General features: G+C 40.6%; 1 protein-coding gene across 2 annotated transcripts in view; it reads left to right on the top strand.

The window, feature by feature from the left end:
- tgfbr3 (transforming growth factor, beta receptor III) overlaps positions 1-23805 on the top strand; it is a 75034-nt gene that overhangs the window by 38552 nt on the left and 12677 nt on the right. For both annotated transcript variants that reach the window (XM_044199590.1, XM_044199589.1), the window contains exons 5-14: positions 7753-7936; positions 10705-10867; positions 11302-11449; positions 14498-14687; positions 14963-15249; positions 16642-16797; positions 18552-18683; positions 19159-19344; positions 20485-20775; positions 21417-21534. In XM_044199590.1, coding sequence (XP_044055525.1) covers positions 7753-7936; positions 10705-10867; positions 11302-11449; positions 14498-14687; positions 14963-15249; positions 16642-16797; positions 18552-18683; positions 19159-19344; positions 20485-20775; positions 21417-21534 — 1855 coding nt within the window. The remainder of the gene's footprint in view (positions 1-7752; positions 7937-10704; positions 10868-11301; positions 11450-14497; positions 14688-14962; positions 15250-16641; positions 16798-18551; positions 18684-19158; positions 19345-20484; positions 20776-21416; positions 21535-23805) is intronic.

Here is a 23805-nt window from a genome sequence, read left to right as displayed (position 1 = left end):
GGAGAAGAATATACATGGATTACAAACAAAAAGTGTTATGCTCCGGCTCATCTGTACACATGCACGCACACATATTATATACAGAGCCTTGTGTTTCACTTACGTCTTCTCTTTGTCCCAGCCCCTTTGACATTTAGAACAGCCAGAGTATAAATATGCCTCTTCTAGACCATATGAAACTTTTTTAGCCTTATCTGGCATGTGACTTTCATCAAGCAGACATGTTAGTAAATCATCCCCTCTGAGAGTGATTACTGTAAAATAAAAATGGTTGCATAGTTAAAGGATTGGGTTTTGCCTTTAACTCATCTTGCATCCAAATAAATATTTCTTTTAAGAGAACTTTAGAAAATCTGTTTTTCTAAACAAAACATTTTGCCTTTAAAGACATTTTTGAGGTCCCTGCAAAATTGAATAACCAGCATGTGAGGTGAACAGGAACGCATCAAAAATCTTTTTCTAATTTTCTTGTGCGCGAGTAGAATCATTAGAGAAATACACAACATGAAGACATGAGGCCCGTGTGCCAAGTACTCCTTTTAATGATTATTTCCTATAGTAATGTAAATGTTCTCATGTCAAAAGAAACTTATGGATTTCATGCAGATGGATGTACAACTGGCCTGTTTGTATTTTGCTGTGATAATGTGTGGCTGGTGAGATGGGTGTTTCTGTAGAAAGCAGCAGGTCAGCATCACAGTAAATGTCTCCCCTTGTCAGTGGTGGCAGACAGAAAACAGCTGACAACCATCATTAAAGCCTTCAGTCCAGGCAGAGCTGTTGCTGTGTTTCTAATGATGTTGGATATCAGTGCTTTTGCCAAGCAAGGAGTTTTCACTTCTTTAACTCTGAAATATGAAAAAGAGGCTGCTCTCAATATACTTTTTAAATGATAAGATACATCTCTGTATTAGAGGAGTGTGTATCTTCAGATTAATTTACAGTAGCAGCTACACATGCTGAGTTTTTCATCTGACTGGAGCAAAAATATATTTTCTGAGACAAAATTGAGGTATTAGCTTTCTCTGTTTGCCCTTCACTATGATATCTGTCTGACACATAATTGCAGTGTTCAAGTGAGGTGAGGAGAGATAAAGGGAAACTTGAAGAAGGAGGCCCTGCCTGAATTAGGTGTTAAGTATTTTGTGTTTGAGTGACAGCACTCAGCCCTCTGGCAGCGCAAGCTGTTGGTATCTTATCCACCAGGCTGACTTCCCATGGCCGTAACCCGGAGGAGTCCCAGATGCTGTTCCTTTTCTCAGGTTCCCTCCACAGTGACACCTCCTTAACATGCCACACAACATCCTGCTTGAAGAACATTCACCAGACTTCTCTTCACTGTTAAAGGGACAGGATTCAAAAACACATCTTTTTCCTCTCATCTGTAGTGCTGTTTATCCATCTAGATTGTTTTGGTGTGAGTTGCCGAGTTTTGGAGATATCGGCCGTAGAGATGTCTATCTTCTCTCGAATATAATGGAACTAGATGGCACTCGGCTTGTAAAAATACATTTGAAAAACTCAACAGAGATGTCTCTTTCAAGAAATCATGACCTAGTTACTCAAGATAATCCACAGACCTTGTTGTGAGCAGTTCTGTGTAGGAACTATTTTCTTTTTACTGAACTACACCCGCCAACCGTATTGATGGATAAAAAGCACTACAGGTAAGAGGAAAAACATGTATTTTTGATTCTGGGAAGGGATCTCAAATATGCACTTGATGGCTTCATGCATGAAAAGACCGTGGCTAAAGTACAGGCTATGTCCCAGGCAAAAAGTCAGCATCCTTACCAGTTGATGATCAATGTAGAAGGCATGTAAGTAAACATAACCCTGTTTGGCTGCTTAGCTTACATACTTGCTCGTATTACTAAAATACTAAACAGTGGATGTGCTAGTTGTGAGTGTTTTTTGTTTTAAATATAACCTGTAACCCCACAAACCAATGTAGTTAGTTAATGATATGCTCCTTGGCCTTGGATGGCCTGTAGGTAGTAAGCTAGTTAGCTGGACATGCTAACAATTGAAGCTTACGTTAGAGCCAATAAACACACTTTTTAATCCATTCCATACGCTGTTGCTAAACTATGACTGGACAATCGTTTGGGGGAGGGGTTTAGCAAACGGTCAGTTAAATTAAAAACTTCCATCGGGTCACAAAAGTACGTATGTACCATGACCACAGATGCAAAAATCTCAGTGTATTAGTGACCTTGCCAATTCCCACACGTTCTCATCCGTGCCTCTCAGGTGGAGAACTTGCTGTGGTGAGAGCCTGGTTTTGGGCTTAACACTTCAGAACAGAAAGCCACTGCCAGAACTCCCTCACACTGCTTTTCCATTGAAGAGGCTGTTTCCTGGGACTAATTGGACTCTGAATCAGACCTGCCAGTCCTTGTTTCCTGGTCCCAGTGCTCTGGGCTCCGTGGACACAGAAGGGCTGCCTGGAAAAGCTTCAGAGACGTAGAGCACTCTGTTGCTGTTGGCCACTGGACCCTGTCGTCTTTTAAAATGTCAGAATCCAGACTTCTGTTGTAAAACACCTTCTCCGCAGTACTCCTTGTCAATCAGCAGCAGGCAGGAATCATTATGGGTCTAAAATGACATGAAATATTAACATTGAAAGCACGCCAAATTTAATTTTACCAAGGGACACTAGAATTCTAAGCGAGACACATGTGCAGAGTGTGCTGTGTTGACTTTGTGGCCAAATGTATATATTTCTTTTTGGGGATTAGGGGATGAGGGCTCTGTTGTATCTCTGCTTGAAAGGCTTGATCTGGATCAAATGTTTTATGACTCTTGATGGAACAACACTGTAGTTTTGCTGTTGGCTTGTGTTGCCTATTGTTTGTTTGCCAAGCTTTGCCTTTTCACTCCTGTATTTCTTTCATTAGTTGAAGGCTTATAGTATGAGTTATTTCCCTCTCACACACGAGCACTCTCCTCAGTGTAATTGTTAATGGAAACCATGGGTAGCCACTATTGGTTTTTATTTGGAGACAGGAATGGCAGAGGAACGCTCCAGAGTGGCGCTGAGACATATGGTATTGTTTTCTCCACAACAGAGCCTGCCAGTTCACAGGAACGCACGCACATTTGCAACAAGCAGCATGATTAGCTCCCCGTATCCCATCAAGAGAGACCAGATCAAATCAGCCATTTATCACATTAATATCACCAGAGAGATATTGCATGCTCTTATTATCTATCAAACCTTTCTGCACTTTCCATCAACATCCTCTGTTTGCCACACCTCTTAATTTCCAAACAGCCTTTTGCGATTTCTCAGGCTCAGGGTGTTGCTCAGTGAGAACGCAGTGAGAACGCAGTGGAGGATTATATCTCTGTGATAATTAATCTCAAACATTTGGCATGCCTTCTCCTTTTCACTGCACATATGGCCATAATATGTTGATGCTTAAAGGCAGAAAGGGCAGGAAATATACTGTTAAATGTTTTGGGCCATATTGGGTACACAGTACTGGCAAATGTGCCACAATAGATAATGAAGAGAAGTGTTATCTTACAATTGAAGATGTTAGAATAGTACTTTAAACAGATGTAATACAGAACTAACACTGATTATTTTATACTAGTGATGACAACAGTTACCATTTGAGTTGGTGAAGTAACATGCCTGCTTGCAAATTCCATTACAAACATATGTACATGAGTTTCTACCATTACAGTACGAACATGAAAGCATGAGTTTCAGTCCCCATGGTATGTAACTTCTCCTACATTCTTTGTTTGCACTCAGCTGCCAAGTCTGAGGAATTCCTCTTAAGTTGTGGTAATATCCAGTTTTCATGTATTTTAACTTCAGAACACATTACAAGGCCTTCACAGCTAACAAAATCTACCTTCAAGACAGTTTTTGGCAGTAATAGCAATAGATTGCTTAATAAGAGATGAGCTCTATTTTCACAAAGTGAGGTTATGCTTTACTTGGCAATGGGCTGCTGCTTGCAGCTCAGAAGAACTCTAGATAGGCATGAGACCTTTGTTGCAGTGTTCACGAGGCCAACATGAATCCAACACAAAGAATTTTCTGATACAAGAATAAACAAAATAGATTCATTGGCGTGCTATGCTCCAGTTAAATTTTTTAAATAAATCACATTTTTGTTATTGTAATAGTTTTCTTCAAATGTAATAAGGCTTTTTTGCTTCATGTGAGTACATTAGCAACGAAAGTAACAGTATTTACAGTATTGAGTGAGAGCTGATATATATAGTATGCACTATAGTATATTTCTATTTATATATTCTACTTATTTGTATTTATATATTCTTCTTAAGCCCATGAAAGAAATTTGCTTTCCAGCACTTTAAGAGCTCTATTTTCCTGAAATAGGGCACAAACGCCAGCAAAATCTCCAGGCACAAACACAAATGGCCATGACCAACAACTTTTTGTAATTTTGGTGACCACAGGCATTGGTGGAACCATGTACAGCAGGGCGCAACGTGGATGAGAGGCTGAATACATTATTAATAGGAGAAATACAGAATGAACAGGTGAGAGTCAGGGCGAGCTTCAGCAATGACCAATCACATGAGCTCCTCTCATCCCCTTTAAAAGCAGCAACAGATGAAGAGAGGGGGAGAGAGGATAAGGTCTCAGAGAGAAAAAAAAACAGTTCACCTCCGTGAAGCATCTGAAGTTCCAAAATACAAATTCAAATCACCTCAAATATTAATATAAATCACCAAAAAATATGCTGTCGCTGGTAGAATGAACAGACAGCTGATATATAATATTGCCCAAGCTGCAATATTATATATCAGGAATATCAAGAATATCATCGTGGCTGGTTATAGTTGTGCAAGCAATTAATAGGCTAATTCATACATTTAAACTCTTGCTTTAAAGTGCAATGAACATAAACAAGTCTATTTGCAAAATACCAGTAATTTATCCAACAGGAAAAAAATTAAACTGTCCTCATATGTTAAAACAAACAAATACATAATAGGGTTTGGAAATTTGCTACTTACTGTTAAGAAAAACGAACAAGGTCAGTTAACATTTAATCCCTGGTGTCTCGTCAGAAGATTTAAATAATTAATGAAGGTATCCCCGCTGTGTCAGATGTGCGTAAAGTAAGCAGGATTTTGCAGAGGTGTTTGTTCTGAGCAGAAGGAAACACAAGTGAACATGATCCACTGAAAACATTGCGAGTGTTTCTGCCGCCACAATCTTCACTATCAGCGTGTTTTTATTTATTTTGATCATTTATTACCTCTTGCCACTGTGCACACCAACAGTATCCTGCACCCTGAGCTTTTGCCTTCACTGCCCAGTAGCGACTCTGAGCCTATATGTAATCATAAGTCGGGTCAGGTCTTATATTAAGACTTGATTTAGAGATAATTGCATAGTCCATCTCTCAAATCAGAGACTCTAGAGGAAACACACGAATCATTCCTGCTGCTCTGTGATGACAGGAGTTTAATCAACTGCACGGAAAATATCCAACATTCTACAGGTTGTTGTGGGCACCTCACTCATCAAACAGAACATCAGTATTGACGTTTCTATGGAACTCTGGGTCACCAGATTACACTCAGGTGGATGATATTATTAGTAAGATTTTTCCTCAGTCACATTAAGAATTTGTACGTATGTTTGATGCACATATCATTCTGCAGAAGATGAAAACAATGTGCAACAAACTGAAAGAGGCCAAACTTAACAAAAATGCGACGACTGTATGCATGCGCCAACTAAAGCCACCAAAATTGCGTTTGCAATAAGAGGTGGTCTGAGCAGGTTTTAATGCAAATTTCGTTCCAAAGTGAGCACCAAATTTGCACTGCGCCACCTAATCAGCATAAACATAGCCTCGACTGCGCCTCTCCCCCCACTCGGTGCAAACATGTTCGTTTGGTGCCAGGAAATTACCAAACAGGCGCAGACCCCAAAAAATTGACTTGCGCAAGAGGAAAATTGCATGAAAGCTGTGTTTTTCCCTAGCGCTGGCTTTGCGCCTGCAGGAAAATAGAGTCCTATGTTTTTTTGGTCTGTCAAATGGGCATGCAACAGGGGAGACAGAGAGAGAGAGTTTGTTAAAGCCCAGAATGGGTCCCTCACTTCCCCGTTTCAAATTCCTGAGGTTTTCAGCGCTCTGGAAGGCCTGGAGCTAATTTGGCTTTCAAGCTTTCCCCTCTAATTCTTTGCGACTAATTACAGTCGTATTCCCGCAATTAAACTGATAAACTCTGCTGAGCTTGGCAGGGTTAGCGAAGAAACCCCAGCCCCTCCTTACTGGCTCAGGGAACCACCTCTTCGCCATCTTTCTTTCTGTTACTTTTCGCCGTAGTAAACACACTAAAAATAAAATTAACCTGAATTCTTCGACAGAGTCTTTCTCCTAGGCCCCAGTATTTACTGCCTCTGGTGACAATGCCAGGAACATCGAGAGGAGCATCCAGAGGTCAGACAGATGTTGCACATGAGGGGATTTGAATAGTTATGTCTGAAAAACCTAAACACCCCAAAGGGATATTATTCTATTATCATTAAAGCATGATTGCAATTTTGGGACATCTTCATAACATCGTCACAGAGAAGTGGTCTTACGTATTCTTCTTGGATTCAAATGGATTTAATGTTTTAATTGGGCCTGCCAGCACTGTCTCAGCTCATGCATACAGATAGGATACCTAGGGAGAAAGAAAAACAAGCATGGAAATAAAATGAGGTAGGCTGTCTAGACCTTGTGCTTGGACTCATTTGGTTGTTCGGTAGGTTTTTCAGCACATGTGAATGTTTATCCCTCTGAAATGAAGCATATGAGCTGAGCTCCATTAAGTGCCAAGGGGGTGGTCCCTCCTCAATACTGCAAGGCCAGTTTCCCTGTCCAACGCAGATCAGCACTTCTTTGCCCTCCATATCTTATAAGACTACTCCCTCATTTTTGTCTTTTTTGTGAATGTTTACATTTCACACCTGGATTCAGTACAGCAACCACCACTTTTATCACTATAGTATTCAGTGATGTATGACATGCAAAAAGGTATTGTCCTTTGGCATATGTCTGTATGTATTCAAAATATGTTTTTTATGCTAGCAGTTTAATGCCAGGGTACTAGCATGTGCCTTAAATGTTTGTGTGTGAGTGTTTTACCTCGTGGCCTCCCTGTCTGTCAGTTTGTCAGTCTGCCTGTGTCAGATATTTGTGTCTTCTTTGTTACCCCTTGTGGCCATTTTAAAGCATACCTACACATTTGTGATGACGCACTACGACACAGTACGCTGTCTAAACACTGCAGACACCTTATTGTGGAGAGGAACATGTGTAAAAATACGCAGAGCATATTTGTAGAAGCTTCGAAATAATGGTTGGGATGGAGTGTGAAGGATGGGTTTCACCAGTGTTTACAGAGCAGGTTTAATTTTGAATAGGCTGAGCTCTTGTTTCAGTCTACCTGCAGGTTCTTCGTTTTACAATCTCACATATCTTTTGTAAAATAGGGATGAGTTGACTTTTATGTGCATATCCTACCGCTGAAATCGTGAAGTGTTATACTGTTAAGTGAAATAGAAAATTGTTACTTTTTTTCAACTTTAGTGAATAACTCAACTAAAATGGATGCTGGACATCACTAAAGCTGAATAGACTAAAGAAAACATGCAGCTCTTTCTCCTGTATTTCAGCATTTACTCTCGCATTGCGCAGAACTGAGAGAACAGCTTATCACAGCAGTCCTCTAACACGCCTGCCTTTTCCTCTCCTCAAGGTATCTGAGGGCTCAGAGGTCCACTTTCAGCCGGGAAACTTCTCCCTCTCCTGCCAGATCCAGAAGGAGACCCTTCCCCATGGCAATGAGCACCTCCTCAACTGGGCCCAGAAGAAGTACAGGGCAGTCACCTCTTTCTCTGAGCTCAGGATGACTCAAGACATCTACATCAAAGTTGGAGAAGGTGTGTACTAAATTCCCAAAATTCCCAACATAGCTCAGGGCTCCAAGGCACGCCTCCCCATTCCCCTTCAGCTCCAGTAACTTAACTTAGCTTTTGTGTTTGAGCCCTTGCTAGAGGTTTACATGCTCTACTCTGGGAAAAGAATTTCATTCCCTCAACAGGCATTATTTTAACTACTACTTACCATTCAACAGGCTACCTGTGGTAATTTAAGTTGTGTCTGCTTACAGCCTTAAGAATTATTGGACCCCAGAAACATAAGGAAAGTGCACGTACCATGTATTTGAGTATTTTGACTGAATTTCAACATATTTAAGAGTATTGCATGCAGTACACTATATGGTTATACATTTTAATGTATAAACAGATACTTTCTCTCTTTGACACTCCTTACCATCTTTATATTAGATATGAAACAATTAGTTGATTAATCAATTAGTCGATTGTCATAAAAGGAATCGCCGACTATTGATAACTATTGATTCATCTTTAAAGCCATTTTTCAAGCACAATGCTAAAAATTCCATAGTTTCAGTTTCTCTGATGTTCGGATTTGCTGCTTTTCTTGTCACAAGGGATAGTAAGCTGAATATCTTTTGGTTCAAAACAAAAAGTGAGTTCAAAATAATACCACATATGTGTAATTCGAAGTTATTTTAAATTACCGCTTTAAGGTGCCCTGCGGAGTTTTCTCTTAAACAAGCACACGGATGTTTACGTTTAGTGTTTTTCCCCAAAACATATTGTGTGTATCCTTGAGGGCTAACAAACAGATTGAATTCATTTATTTGCATTACTCGTAAAACAATAGCAAAGCCGATTTTTGGAATATTTAAAATCATACAATATTTCTATCTATGTTTGCTAAGTGGCTGTCTTCTCCTTTACTACCTTTGCGGGAGCATTGCTGTGCTTATTTGCATGTAACACCAACCAACTGTCCATCACCGGAAAGCATGAAACAAGCGTCAGGACTGTGTATTGCGTCGCTTGCCTGCGTGTTTGCTCATGTGCATGTACATCTTTGTGCACATGCACGATACAGGAGGGGACCCACTCATAACAAACATTCCTCCATAACACTACTAGTGGTCAGAAACTCCAAAGGGCACCTTTAACGTTATTGAATGATGTTATCATCCTTATAGTCTGTAATTGATGTACTGTATCTAGTAGGCTAGTAGAAAGCTTAAGAGAGTTGAAAATATTACCAAATGTCCTTGTTTGAGGGTGCTATGAGTTTTTGTTGTATGTATGTGATAATGTGCAAGTGGGAGACAAATAATGATGCTGAAGTTATAGAAACTAAAATATGAAGCCATGATAGTGATTTGAACAAAAAGTGTAAAATAGGCAACTTGGTATTTAAGACTATGGAAAGTGTGAATTTGCTTTTAGACAGATTGGCAGATAGTCACCAACAATATCTTATCTCTGGATACAAATCCTTGGAAATGTCTGTCATTTGTCTCTTTTTCCAAGTGGTGTTACTTCCATAGTTTTCATTAATATGACGTGGCTACAATAAAAACATACAAAAAAAATTTACAAAATCTGGTGGAGGGCATACAGATTGACCAAATGTCAGGTGGAAAAAAGCAGAGGTAAGCAAGAGATAGACCATGCCGTTCACATGTTTCCAATAAGTAAGGTAAGGGGGGATTTTGTCTGAAGTGAAGAAGCACTGGGTTATTCTCAGGGGAGGCTATGATTGATCTTCACACATGTTTGAGCTGTGGACTTTCGATTCTTCCTTCTCTACTGGCCGGGCCATACAGTGAACAGACAGCACATCCAACTTCACACTGCATCAGCTCTCAGACAGGACATCTTGTTTTTAACGAGCATCTTTCACTACATGGAAATAAAACAAAGCTCATGTCTGGAGAGAAATAATGGCTCCACTACTGCTGGTGATAAGTTCTCTCTCTATGTTGTTAGTTGCTGCGGTGAGCAGAGTGGTTGCTCAGCCTTCAAGCATTTGGCTTGTGTCATTAGGGGGCTGTGGTTTGGCAAAAGCCCATAGTGCCATGATGTTTACTTCAAGCAAAGAGCTGTAGAGTTTCTTCACATCATCAGTTGTGTTTCGTGAAGATGGACAGATTCTCACTTTGCTTCTTCCTAACCAGGCCCACACTCTCTTCAGCTCTTTATATTGCCACAAGGGTTCCGGAGAGGAAGGTGCCAACCTTCAGTTTACACTTTGTCCAAGGCTCTGTTTGCCAAATAAGGAAGCATCTGTCTCGTGTTTTCTCCGAGTGCCGAGAAGGGGCCTAACTTTTCATGTTCTGAAGGTACTCCCTTAGCAGTTAATGAATTTTTGAACAGTCGTGAAAGTGGAGGAAAAAACACTAGAAGGTCTGATTAAGTGTGTTTGTGAATATTATTGTCCTGTCATTGTGGAGAAATTCTGGTAAAATTCCTTGCTTAGTTTTCCCATGGTAAACCAAAAGAAAAATTTCCCTGTTGAAAAGAAGACAGGTCATGCTAACCAGAACAACCTCCTGCAGGGCTGTGTAGTGAAGTGAGCAGGGAAACTGTTCTTCAGCTGGAACCACTGGGTCAAAGCAAACATCCACCCTACTGAAGTCTCCCTGAGCAGGACATTAAATTCCTCCCAGAAGTAGGGGGTGCTGTTCTGTAGCTGACCTTGTGCTCTGACCTCCCTGTGGTGGAGGGGTAACAAAAAGCCGTATTTCTCCTTTGGGGGATCAAAATAGCCTCAGAGAAACCCCCGACGAGTAACATAAACACGTCTCCACTTTCAGATCCAGTGTTTTCTGACACCTGCAAGATTGATACCAAGTTCCTGTCTCTGAACTACCTGGGCGGCTACGTGGAGCCCCAAACATCAAAGGGTTGTGTCCTGTCTGGACCCGACAAAGACCGAGAAGTCCACATCATTGAGCTCCAAGCCCCCAACTCCAGCAGGTGAGCAGCCAAAGCCAAGAAAACATGTTGTCATAGTTTATTTTTGAGGTCAAGACGCTCTCACTAATCTCTGTGGAGTTTGTTTTGGATGGAAACTAACATGGGGGAGGAGGGATTACTGTTCACTTAGTGGTGTTCTTTTGAGAAAGATATTTCAAAACTGGGTCTCAAAGTCCAGGTTGCCAGATAATCTCCTCATTCCCCCAGTGGAGCGATTATTCTGTACACCCAAAAGACCTCAAATCTGGGAATGTGTTGGTAGTTGTGCCGTATCTCACTATCTCATTCTAGTGCTATCTGGTCTGTAGTGCATATGTCTGCTTTTTTTCTGGGAATGCATCCAGCTTTTTAATTAGTTGGCCAGACACAGAAGGCACGATAACACTACGTCGACCTTACCGTCCAAAATTCTTTTTCTGTCTCCTTTTCTACAGTGCTTTCCAGGTGGATGTTATAGTGGAGCTACGGCCTCTGGACGACGATGCCCCACTGCATCGTGACATCGTCTTGCTGCTCAAGTGCGCCAAGTCTGTCAACTGGGTCATCAAGGCCCACAGTGTGGGTGGCAAGCTGGATGTAGTGGTAAGCTAGCAGCATGACAACAGATAAAAGCTTTTCATCCAGGAACATAATTTTTTCCTTTACAGTCTTCACCACTGGGACTTTATATAGTCTTATCACACATCACAGTGGCCCACAAGTCATGTCACAGACAGAAATGTCATCACTTTGCACCACCGACCAAAGAATTTGTCACACCAGAATGAATTGGCGCCTGGTCACCGCTGCAGGAGAGGGTGGGGATAACAGTTTAAGAGGAACTGTGAAATTTCATCGTGGCAGCTCCAGGGAATGTCATCACATTCAGAGAGCCAGGGGTGAGAGTGTTGGGGGCATCACATATTTTCAGAGCCAAGGCACTGCTTCCCATCAGTCATAATGTGAATTATGAGCAATGCTTGCTTCAGGCACTTTCTTAAGCTAAGAGCTGTTAGGACCTCCTTGCCACACAAAAAAAACACTGACTAATTACTGCTATATATCAGAGTGTCCTTTACTTGGAAATATGGTTTTATACATATCAACGCTGATTATGAGTATACAGTTTTGATATTAAATCTTCATTAGTGTTTCTTAACTCTCTCAGGATCCTTAGGAACTACAATAATATGACACCGACAGTGCATACACTTTGGAGGAATAGTTTAGCTGTAGGTCATGTTGATGGGGAATTGGCAGTTGTCCAACCACTGTAGTTGCTCCAGGGATGGAATTTTAAACCCTATTTCTAGAACAAAAAATTCTGTGCAGTAAAACGGAGAGAAACACCAATATTTTGCATATCAAATATTTAATTGTGCTGAGTCTGGAGACATTTTGTATTTACTGTATGGTTGACCCTCGATGCTGTTAGCCCCATACTGATTTCAGTGGAGGTGCGCAGGGGGTTCTGGGTTTCCTCAGTGTGAATGCTGATACTCCTGCTGCAGCCATGACACTGCACTTTTACCAGGCGCGGTGTGTTTGTACAGCTGCCTGGTCACTGCTGTACTGTAAGTCTGTCAGGTTTTGTGAGTGTAATGCCAGTTCATAGCCTGTAGTACTTGCAGCAGCGCAAATGGATGGTAATGCCTCTGGTGGAGATGCATTTCTGTTTTCTTTTACCCACTTAACACTTTGACCAACAATATTGCGGTTTGGGTTCGGAATTTAGATTTAGATTTTCCTGTATATTTTGATAAATTATTGGATTACATACAGCACAGCAGATTCAAAATGTTTACTAATTTGCACATTAGAGCTGCAACTAAAGATTATTTTCATTGTCGATTAATATTTTTATGGTGTTTTTCAGTTAATCATTGGTCATAAAATAGTGACAAATGCCCACCATAAGCCAAAGAGGAGGTTTTTAATTTCCACGTTTTGTCTGACCAACAGTACAAACCTAAAGATATTTAATTTGCAATGATATTAAACAGGGGAAAGCAGCAACTTCTAACATTTGAGAAGCTGGGTTCTAGAGATGGCAATGTCGGGCGGTCGGTCAACAACTTTGGTCGAGATTGAAATGTCTCAACAACTATTGGATGGATTGCCATGAAATTTTGTACAGGCATTCATGTTCCTCTCAGGATGAATTTTGATCTAGCGCCCCCATCAGGTCAAAATTTCAGTTTGCCCAATACTTAAGTTTATGACAAAATACCTGCAAAACTAATGGCATTCCCATCAGCCTCAGCTGTACTTTGTGTTAAGTGCTTACTGTATTAGCAAATGTTAGCATGCTACCACCTTAAACTACAATGGTGAATATGGTAAACATTATACCAGCTTAACCTCAGCATGTTAGTGTTGCAATTGTGAGCGTGTTAGAATGCTGACATTTGCATTTAGCTCGAAGCACCACTGTGCCTATGTACTGCCTCACAGAGCCGCTAGTATGGCTGTAGACTGTAGATTACTTGATAAATTAAACGATTATCACAAGGGCTGTTGATTAAGTGTCTGTACATACATCGTCTAATTGATAAATTGATTAATTGTTTCAGCTCTAGTTCACACATCTGCAGTAAACAGTATGTTTTTTTTATCATTGTTGTTGGTGAAAATTCTTCCAACTTGGGTAATATGCTTAATATTTACATGTTATGCAATGGGAAACCTTTTCAAAACCAATTACATTAATTCAATAACAGTGACATTAGTGGTTTTACATAGACCATAATGCCTAGCAACATGCTGAGAGTAGTGTCCATAGCAGGGTTCTGGTGCAAGCACATTTAACAAAGGAAGACACTGTGTTTATTGTGGAAAACATGATCATTTTATTCTGTAGTATCTACTGTATTTTTAGCTCAGACATTTAAGACATTTAAGACATGTACATTTTCACAAGATACTAAAATACATGGTGAATGTGTGTTTAAATGGTTACCATTGAGTTTTACCACTGTTTTAAGTGCTAAATACACTTTAGGTTTGTTTGTGTTCACACCGAACCAGAACCTGCTACAGACACAACTACTTGCAAGTGCTGCCACACATTATCATCAATGTTAAACTACATAAGGAAGGTCAGTCTAAACACAAGGCCATTTTTTTAGTTCCCAAATAGTTGACATTTTGACTTTTACTTGACTACAGTGGCACACAGGATGCTGTGCTTGTGCAACCCGTGTTTGGGAGAGTGTCAACTATGTATGTGATATGATAGCCTCATAAAACAGAGGCCTCACTTTTGTCAGAAAACAGGTCCTCCTCAGCGTTGCTCAAGAGACTTGAATGTGTGGGAAATGGCTGTGAGAAAGAATCATTACTCCCTCACACAGGGAGGGTATGCAGCAGGGCAGAACACGAATTTTAGGAGCAAACTAACAATGTTGGTTTCTCAGCATTGATTTTGCTGTGACACGCCCATTACTTCACACTCATACGCATGATTCATACTTGACACAAAATGAGTGCAGGACTGTACTTGAAGTTGAATATCTGTGGTAATACTTCATCAGTAAATCACGTCTTTTGTTTCTGAAGATCTTAAAGGAGCTTACTTAAATGCAGGGTCTTTTAAAAATGACAATTTGTTATTTTTTATGAAAACATTCTTCAACGCTTTCTTTTCCACAGGCCTCTGATACCGTGAGCCTTAGTTCAAATACGGAGAGACTGATGCAAGTGTCAAAATCCCCCAAGCAGCACTTACCATCGGGGTCACAAGCATTGATCAAGTGGGCTGGGGAGCATGGCTACAGTCCAGTCACGTCTTACACCAGCACTCCTGTGGCTAACCACTTCAGTATCCGACTTAGAGAACCAGGTAAACTGAAGAAACACCCTCTGAATTCTCCACTCGGTTTAAATTATACTGAAGCAGAAATAGTGTGTTCAGTTAAATTATAGCTAAAATATTGCACACAAGACATACATTTTAGCAGCTGCTACAATTTTTTTTCATGACTAATATTTCACATTTCACAGTCCTTATAGAGAAATTAGCGTGAAATTATGAGATGATTTTATAGTCGTAGTCCTGTGTCATTTCCCTGCCTGTAAAATCAACCTCATGAGGTTCTAACCATGTGTGATTTCCAGATGTGGTGGATCCTCTGGGGAGCATGATGCTTCCAGAACTCTCCATCCTGCGTGACTCCAGTCCTCATCCAGGAGCCCGAGCTGCTTCACGACGCTCCGGTCTGCCCTTTCCCTTCCCTCCACCTGTGTCGCACGGCCTGCCCTACCTGAATCTGCCCGCCTCCCTCGACGACCGGCCGTGGGAAAACGGAGAGCCCGAGGAGCAGCAGGGCGTTCTGAGTGTTGGCCTCAGTGTGCAGTGTGAGGACACGAGGATGGTGGTCAGCATCGACAAAGAAAGCCTGCAAGTGAGTGGACAGCATGATTTTATCCATCATGGATCCTGCCTACAAACATATAGGGCTACAACTAATGATTATTTTTATTCTGTCATAAAGCAATAAGTATAACGCACATGTGCAAATATACACAACATAAAAAACACAGAAACACAAAACCAGAAACACAGACAAAAAAATTATAAACAGCATGTAACATGTTAAAAAAAAATCAAATATTTGTATTACTTAAAATTTACTACCAAAACTATTCATTTATTCATTTTAGTATTCATTTTTATAATGATATGAAACTGAGAAGAGCAAGCAGATGAGAGCATATGTAGTTCTAACCAGGAATTATAGGTATTTTATTTAAAATAATTAATAATCAAATTAAATGAATCAATTTTCTGTCAGTCAGCTAATCGATTAAGCAACAAATTGTTACAGCACAGAAGCAAACAGTTGAGGAATGTTCTCCTCTAATGAGACAAGCCGTTTTTTTCTCATATCTGTTGCTTGAGAATACTTTATTCCTTAGTCTGAACAGCCAAAAACTAAACAAATGAAGTGTTTTGTTTCCCAACCACACTTAATCCAGTGTCATCGATGATTTGAAATGCGGTTCAAGTTGCACATCTGAAAATTGTTTGACGGTCTGATCAATCAGATTTGCCTTTGGGTATTTTGTTTGTACATCTCTGCTCTTGCGACACAGACTTGATGTGACAAACTGTGACAAGAAGAACAGAAAACATCAAACATGGAGGACACCCAAAGAGAATACCAGTGTCTGGACCAATTAGGGGACTTAATGAATGTCTTCTGCACTGCCATTAGAAAATGCCAACATAAACCTCCATGTTGCTACTGTAGGTTGTTGATATCAGAAAAGTGTCCAAAGTGTGCACACATACCTCAGTGTAGATTAATATGTGGGCCTTCAGCTGTAGAGATACGTTTTGCCTGCTGCCATGATAACAGTTATACATAAAGATAACCTGATTAATGTAAGTTTCAAGTCTACAAAAGTAAAATAAAAAGAAATACTAAAAAGTAAGTACAATGAGAAATGCTGTCATTATTCTACTTTTTATGTAAATGCCAGTGTCCCTGTTATACACAGGCTGACACTGAAGCAGGCAGGACGGTTCCCAACATTTGGCGCCTGAACACGGGGACAGCGCAGTCAGCCCACATCACAGAATGGAAACTGGCATAGACTGTAATTAGGAGAAGCTGGGGCTAGAGCTAGACCACCTTGTGGGATTTGTTTATTCCTGGGAACTCAGAAGTTTCACACAACCGCTTTGACTTTTTAGTCTATTTATTTTTTTTTACAATTCTGAAAATGAGTTAATAAAGTAAAAGTTTTTTTTGATCTGTATCCAATGTTTTTAGTTTTTGATGTTTCCTCAGGCGAATGGGTTTACTCATGCCAACCTCACGCTCCAAGACCCAGCTTGCAGAGCAACAGTCAATGCCACGCACTACACACTGGAAACTCCTCTGACTGGCTGTCAGACCACCGTATATCCCATGATGGGTAGCACAATGGCCCTCCACATCAACTCTGTGAGTACAATAAATGTTGTTACATTTTAGTTTAAAACAAGTCATGCCAATAAATCTGCTGAGCCATGGAAAGTGGCCTCCTAGTTTACAATGTAAGTACAAATGTAAATGCAAAGAAAGTGTTTTTAAAGTTAGACTGAAACTAAAATTGATTTTTGCTAAGAAACCAGCATCTTTGCTGTGTTAGTTTTCATTAGTGTTCTCCAGCAGGCGAGGATTTTTGGATCCAACTGATGATGTCGGTTCGGTGCAGTATCTCTGTGGACGGGCACCAAAAATAGTTCCCAATATCACTTCAATTCTGACACAGGCAGTTAACCAGCTGGGCAGCCGACATTAGCCATTGCTTAGCACCACCTGTGATTTCCACTCCATACATTACGCCATGACTTTGTATATTACCCCGTGACACTGTACGTTATTCCATGGCATGATTGAATCACTGGATAACGTATGGAGAGCTGAGGTTACAGGACTATAGTTAGCTTCCACTCTGGGTGGAAGCTAGTTAGCCCAGCTTGCCAGCTTCCATTTTCCGAGTGGAATACAAACATCTTGAATTGCTAACGGTACATAACCAAGGCTATGTGGACTTGTTGAAAAAAGAAGAAAAATAACCTCTTGTATCGATGTTTGTGGGCTATACACAGCTATGATGTGCTCCAGTCAATAGAGCCCCACGGAAGTTGATAGCATGTTTCCTAGCAAGGGCAGCTATCAGATGTCAGTGAACAGCTGGGAAACGCCCACTCAGAGGACTGAAGCTTTAACACTGTTTCCACAAACTGTTTTATCCTTTTTTGGATGAATAGAAAATGGAAAAAATGGACAATATATATGCACAATAGCTGCAGTATCGTTATAGTTTATATTTGATTGCACAAAAAGTGAGGAGAAATCTATTTTCCGTTCGACTTACTTATGTACATTTTCATGTAATACTGAACACTTGAGTGTTTTTATGGGATTCAGCATTCACATCTGACATCCCCAGTTATCTTCATTATTATGGAATGCATTCATTCAGCGTGTTTGTTCTAACAAGCAAGGATGAATCACTTCCTCCCCAACCTTTCGAAATCTTTTGTGGGGGAAATTTGGAACAACACATTTTCTGTCCAATGCAAATTGAAAACCTGGGCACATGTCCAAGGTCGTCTTTTGTGTTAGCACATGGATGCAGGGATAACCTCTAACCTCTAGTCAAAGAGATACTTTTTCATTGTCTAAGATCCTACACATCAAAGTTTAATCTGTTTTGGCTGTTTTTTCTCCTGCCCTGTGACATGCTGATTTAATTCAGATGTGGCACCAATAGCAGGTCAACTAACATTTGGTGCAGTCTTAAGAAAAACACTTTTAGTGTCATTGAGATTTTCCTCTCACCTCATTAAATCCAAATGTTCTTAAAGCAGCATGTACTCATCTCAGACCTCAGACATTCCTTTTCTCTACTGAGAAATTAAAAGTATGTTTTATTTTTTTGTCCAGGACGAGTCCCACTGTTGAAGCCACAGGACATTTTCACATTTTAAGTCCAACTCATTGGTTGTAGAATGTTTTGGCGACCCCTCTCAAAGATTCAAATGTCAGTGCCTTTGGTTTACTGAACACCCTGAATTAAGCAACACTACTCACTGGATCTGTTTAAAAAAAAAAAAGTCTTGAAATTATTTTTTGTGAAAGTTTCCCTTTCGCATACTAACTGATGTGGCTTAGGTTATCTGAGTAACAAACTCCTCTGTGGATTGCAGGTTTTGATAAGTCATGCCGAGACTAAGGATGGGAGTGGTGGGCCGCTGGATTATGAGGATCTGGACGCGCTGGACCCAGTGGAGTTAGAGAGGACATTTACAGAGCCCACAGAGCACCAGTCTGTCATTATGGTAAGACAGAGGAATCATTGTGGTTCTGTCATTGTGAGAGCTGCACTTCATTGCAGGGTGAAAGTTGAAAAATCAAGACCACCGATCATCTACATCTCTATGTAAATCATGCAGAGTTGGAAGAAACTCCATTTCCCAGAGTCTCTTGGTACTAGTAAAGACTCATCTGGCTCCTGCAGTCTCTCTGTCTTTCCATGATGTCTGTTTTATGAACTTGACTTGACCTTTTCCATTTTGAAGTTTCTCCATCTTCTTCCCTCTACTGACTTATTTTCCTTTGTCTCATCCATTCCTCGTCTCCCACTTATTGTTCTTGTTTATACAGTATCTCTTATGTTCCTTCCCTATTTTCTGGTCCATCTTAATGTGGTCAGACACTAACACACAGTCATGTAGGGTGAGGGTGCTTAGCAGTGGAATCTGATGTCAGATCCCTGCTGATATTTGTGTTGGCTTTGTCTTATTCTCCTTCTAGTTCAATTGCACGTACCGAAACAACGAGGAAACCTCAGAAACACTTTCCAGGATTGTACCAGGACCAGGACAGCAACCGATCAACAACATGACGTTTAACATGGAGTTGTACAACACATTGCCATTCAACAGCCCTTCACGCCAAGCTTTCTACACTGTTTCACAAAATCAGCAAGTCTTTGTGGAGGTATGCTTAGAATTTCTAATACAATACCTCTTATTTCAGAGTACATGCCGTGTGTGTTTTGCAGTTTAATGTATTGTCTCAAGCAACTTGTGTTTTTATCCCTAAATTAAATCTGTCCTAAGAAAACTGCTCTGTGAACTATCTGACTGGGACTTTAGCTCTTTCCGCTTTGATCTCCTAGTGTGGCATCCACAAGGTCAATTTGTATTTTGTCTAGTTGGGGCTAAAAAACTAACACTCACTTTTACCCCTCATATTCATTATATCCCCTCTCTACGTGGTGTCCGTATCCTGTCTGTCTGTTTTGCAACTAATTATGGAGGTCATGTAAGAGATGGCAGAGACTCACACTCTGAGGTCCTTTGAAGAGATGATTTATGATGAGATCAGTGGGAGATGCTTTGCTGACAGTGTGGACTCAGAGCCAGCTTGTTACAAAGAGTTTTCTGGTGTATGCAAGACTTTCCCAATGAGGATATCATCAGTTGCTCATAATAACTCAAGGGATTGTCTTTATGGATGGAAAGATATTACCACTATCAAAACTGTGACTGAAATACTACTTGAAGAAATGTGTTGCAGTTGACATAGCTAATGTATTAGCAAACATTTGTAACACATCCAACAGACAGTGCAACATTAGAATTCATTTGGAGTCATGTTTGTGTCCACTTGATGAATAAAACTCCAATGTTCACTCTCCTTTCAGCTCTGGTCTGGTTTCCACCAACTCCTGAGAAAAATATCTGGCTCTTTAGCTGCTAAATGCTCCACTATGTTCACCAGCTAGTTGCTAACTGTGTCTGTCTGCTGTTCGGTGCTGGACAGGTAGTGTACAGCAGGTTCATCAAGGTTCAAAAGAACAAGGGGCTTGTGAATAGGTCATCGGAAAGTAGGTGAGAAATGGCAATATTCTGTGTAAACTGAAGTATAAGAGCAGTATAAATGATTGTGATGTAAAAAAAAAAGCTAGTCTTATCAGAGTAGCATTGCATTCTTGCTCAACTTTGTCATTAACAAAAAAGTTCACTCATCAATCATGACTTCAGTCTCACATGAAGAGTCTTGTCATGATAAATGACAAATGATCCATGTATTTGAAGGTCAAATGTTTTTTTTCTTCTCTCTCATGTGCTTCAGGTCACATCAACCGCATCAGATCCGGAGCTGGGGTTCACCATCGTATCATGCTTCATTTCTCCCAACTCCAAACCCAGCGTGGCCTCAAACTACACTCTCATTGAGACAGTCTGCCCCACAGACGACTCTGTCAAGGACTATCCTCAGAGGGACTTCCCTGTCCCTCGCGCACAGGCGGAGAAGAAAGGTTTCAGCTTCACCTTCAACTCAAAGTTAAACATGTCTCTACTTTTCTTGCACTGTGAGATGTCTCTGTGCTCCAAGAGATCTCAGAGCAACCAAAGACCGCTGGTATGCAGTATAATCTTCTCCAAATAACTTTTATTCTTTTGCATGTTTAATGATTTTACTGTACAAGCCATCCCTTTTTTTTAGTCTCTCCAGAGGTATGTAGTATTAGCAGTGTTTGTCTGAGAAGACGGTATAGTAGTACGCCATCTTTACTCTGGCTGACCTGAGCCATTCAGTATCAGGTCTGTACCCAAAGCTAAGCAGGAAACATGATTTAATGTAAAGTTTGCCAAGTATCCAGCTGCAAAACAAAATTAGAATCTCTTGCAAGCACATTCCTCGACTTTTTTTTAACCTCTTTTCACCTGAAAAAATTAGTGGCCTGAGGCTGGCTTGTGGCAGTGAAGTTGTTGTATTCTGTTATATTGTAATATTCTGATTACAATCAGGGTCAAGTTGAGACTCATGAGTTTGTCATTGTTTGATTTCCAAGTTTATACTTTGGGTCAGGCATGACAGGACTCATTTACTTGAGGTTGAGAAATGGGAGTGTTTGCTTTTGCTTTTACAAAACATTTTTTCTGTAGAACATTGCAAAGCATAAATGCCTTTTACAGAGTGGCATGTTTCTTTTTTATAGGATTTCTTCACTGTAAAGTTTGTAGTGTTCAGTAATTAATTCTCAAATTTTATCCACACAGTGCTTACAACCCAATGAGACCTGCGATTCTTTTACTGTGGACAATATCCTGGCAATGATGATGAACACCAAGACGTCTACCAAGCCGCTGGTTGTGGTGGATGGGTCTGGTCAACCAGGTTAGTTACAAGAAAAAAGATCACATTTTACACATACTTTGACCTTATGCCATGAGCTCAACCTAAATAAGATGCATATGGGTCTTAAAAGCTCTCATCCGTGTTTCTATTTCATCAGCGCAACAACACATTATGAATCAAGCTCTGATTTCCAATGTTTTAAGTATAAAGTGTGATAAGGAAACTGGAGTATAGAGAGAAGCCGCTTTGAGGGCGACACAGCCAGGGAAAGCTTGGTCCGATACTTGGAGATTAGACCAAACCACAAAACACTGCACATCACTTCTCCACATCTGGTCATCATTAACTGTGGTGTGTATATGTGTGTGTGTGTGTGTGTTGTGTGATTGTGTATGCAGGTGCGTGTGTATGCACATTTGGTGTGTGCGTGCATGCGTCTGTTTACAATAAAGTCTGTACACAAGAGTACGTTTTTGGGTGTGTGTATGTACTAGCATGTGGTTCACTGCAGTAAAGGGGAGTGTGCTAAAGCTGAGGCCCAGTTCGGCTGCTCTGGACCAGTCCATGCTGAGGGAGAGGTGGAAAAAGAGGAGTCATACAGCATCAAGCTCCAGTTGTTTTCACTTAGGACCTCCACTGTGGCCTCCCCTTTCCACACTAGAGAGGGGGAGGAGGAAGGAGTGTGTGGTCTGTGTGTGTGTGTGTGTGTGAGGGGAGTGGTGGTCCTCTCGTTGGCTTTGGGAGTCAGTTTGGGAGCTTAAAGGCCCCTCGATCCTCACTTGTTTAGTAACTTATTCATTCAATTGCTGTATTGCGGAGTCTCGGGCTGTGAGTGTGATCAGAGAGAGAGGGAGCAGCCCTACAGATGGGGGGGCTGAGGTAACCATAGTCACATTAACTAAACTGAGATGGGGTGATATCATGACTGCCCAATATCTGGTGGGCTGCCAGAGCTTTTCAAATCAGCATCCCCTCTGAGCAATGACATCAACAAGAGACCTTTGGTCTGTTTGAGTCAACTTCATTGACTCATGAGTTTAATATAAATCACATCATTTTAATCAGTGTGAGCTAGAGCCCGACTGATATATCAGCATGGCCGATATTGGCCGATTTAAGCTTATTGTAGATATATTGTATTAGTATACATGTCAGCTGATCAGTAACATGAAATTGTAGAAATGACAAATGCTTGCGGTTATTTAAAACAGTGTCACATACATAGTTTATCCACTAGAAAGCACTGACAAGCAGAACTTTTGAAATGGGGTGGCCAAGGGTATCTTGATTTTTCTCCCAGCTATAACACATCCATACAAAGACAGTAACTAGAACAACTTGGGGGCTAAACACTCGTCGTGCAAGGGGGCAGAAGCCAAGGTTGTGCCCCTTAGATCTGCCCATGCTGACAAGTTTATTTTTCATATGTAAAATATCCTTCTCAGCTGGAGCTGAAACAATTAGTCAATTGACAGGAACTTAAATGGCAGCAATTTTGATAATCGATTAATTGTTTAAGTTTTTTTTTTTTTTGGACTGGTTCCAGCCTCTCAAATGTGAATATCTGCAAAACAAGCAATTTGAATATGTCAACTTGGAGTTTAGGCAATTGTGATGAGCATGATTCACTATTTTCTGAGACTGATTGATAATGAAAATAATTGTTACTACATACTCAGTACATTATGTTGGTCACAACTCTTTAACCAAATTTAAAGGATTTTTATGAAAAATGTTTATCTGCTGTTTTTGTCTAGAAAAACCGTGAGATTTATTCACATTTTTAAAGCTCTCAAATATATAGATATAGGTGTTGGCCTCAGAAATCTGGTAACAGTCGGGCTCTAGTGTGAGTAGTCAGAGTTGTACAGAAAATTGCTCAACAGAAGTGGGTGGATTTAATCATTTTAATTGGACATTGGGTTTCACTGCTGGGCAGAGATATAGATGCAGTCACTTTTTAGCACAGAAGTTCCAGTGTAGATGTTAGAGAAGCTGCTGAAGATATTGGTCAACAGAGACTCGCTAGTCCATAGTAGGCAGCAACGTGCCCTGCCCACGCCACTGTGCCAGCGCAGCGGGTTTATTTTCCATGGAACAGATTAAGTAAACACAGATATGCAATAAACACAGTGAAAAAAAACTCCATTTCAAAGGCCGTGTTTTATAACACAAAGGCATCTCTTATGCTAGGATGGCAAACAAAACAACCAGCCTTTTCAAGGGCCACAGTTCTGCACTGGACAGCATCCCAAAGAGCTAAACTTGATCTACAAATCAAAGAGGGCCACTTGTGGCCAACTTGGTGCA

The sequence above is a fragment of the Siniperca chuatsi genome, linkage group LG6 (assembly GCF_020085105.1).
Source record: "Siniperca chuatsi isolate FFG_IHB_CAS linkage group LG6, ASM2008510v1, whole genome shotgun sequence".
Classification (NCBI taxonomy): Eukaryota; Metazoa; Chordata; class Actinopteri; order Centrarchiformes; family Sinipercidae; genus Siniperca; species Siniperca chuatsi.
Note: the sequence above shows the minus strand (reverse complement) of the source record. Positions and strands in the feature narration are given on the sequence as shown.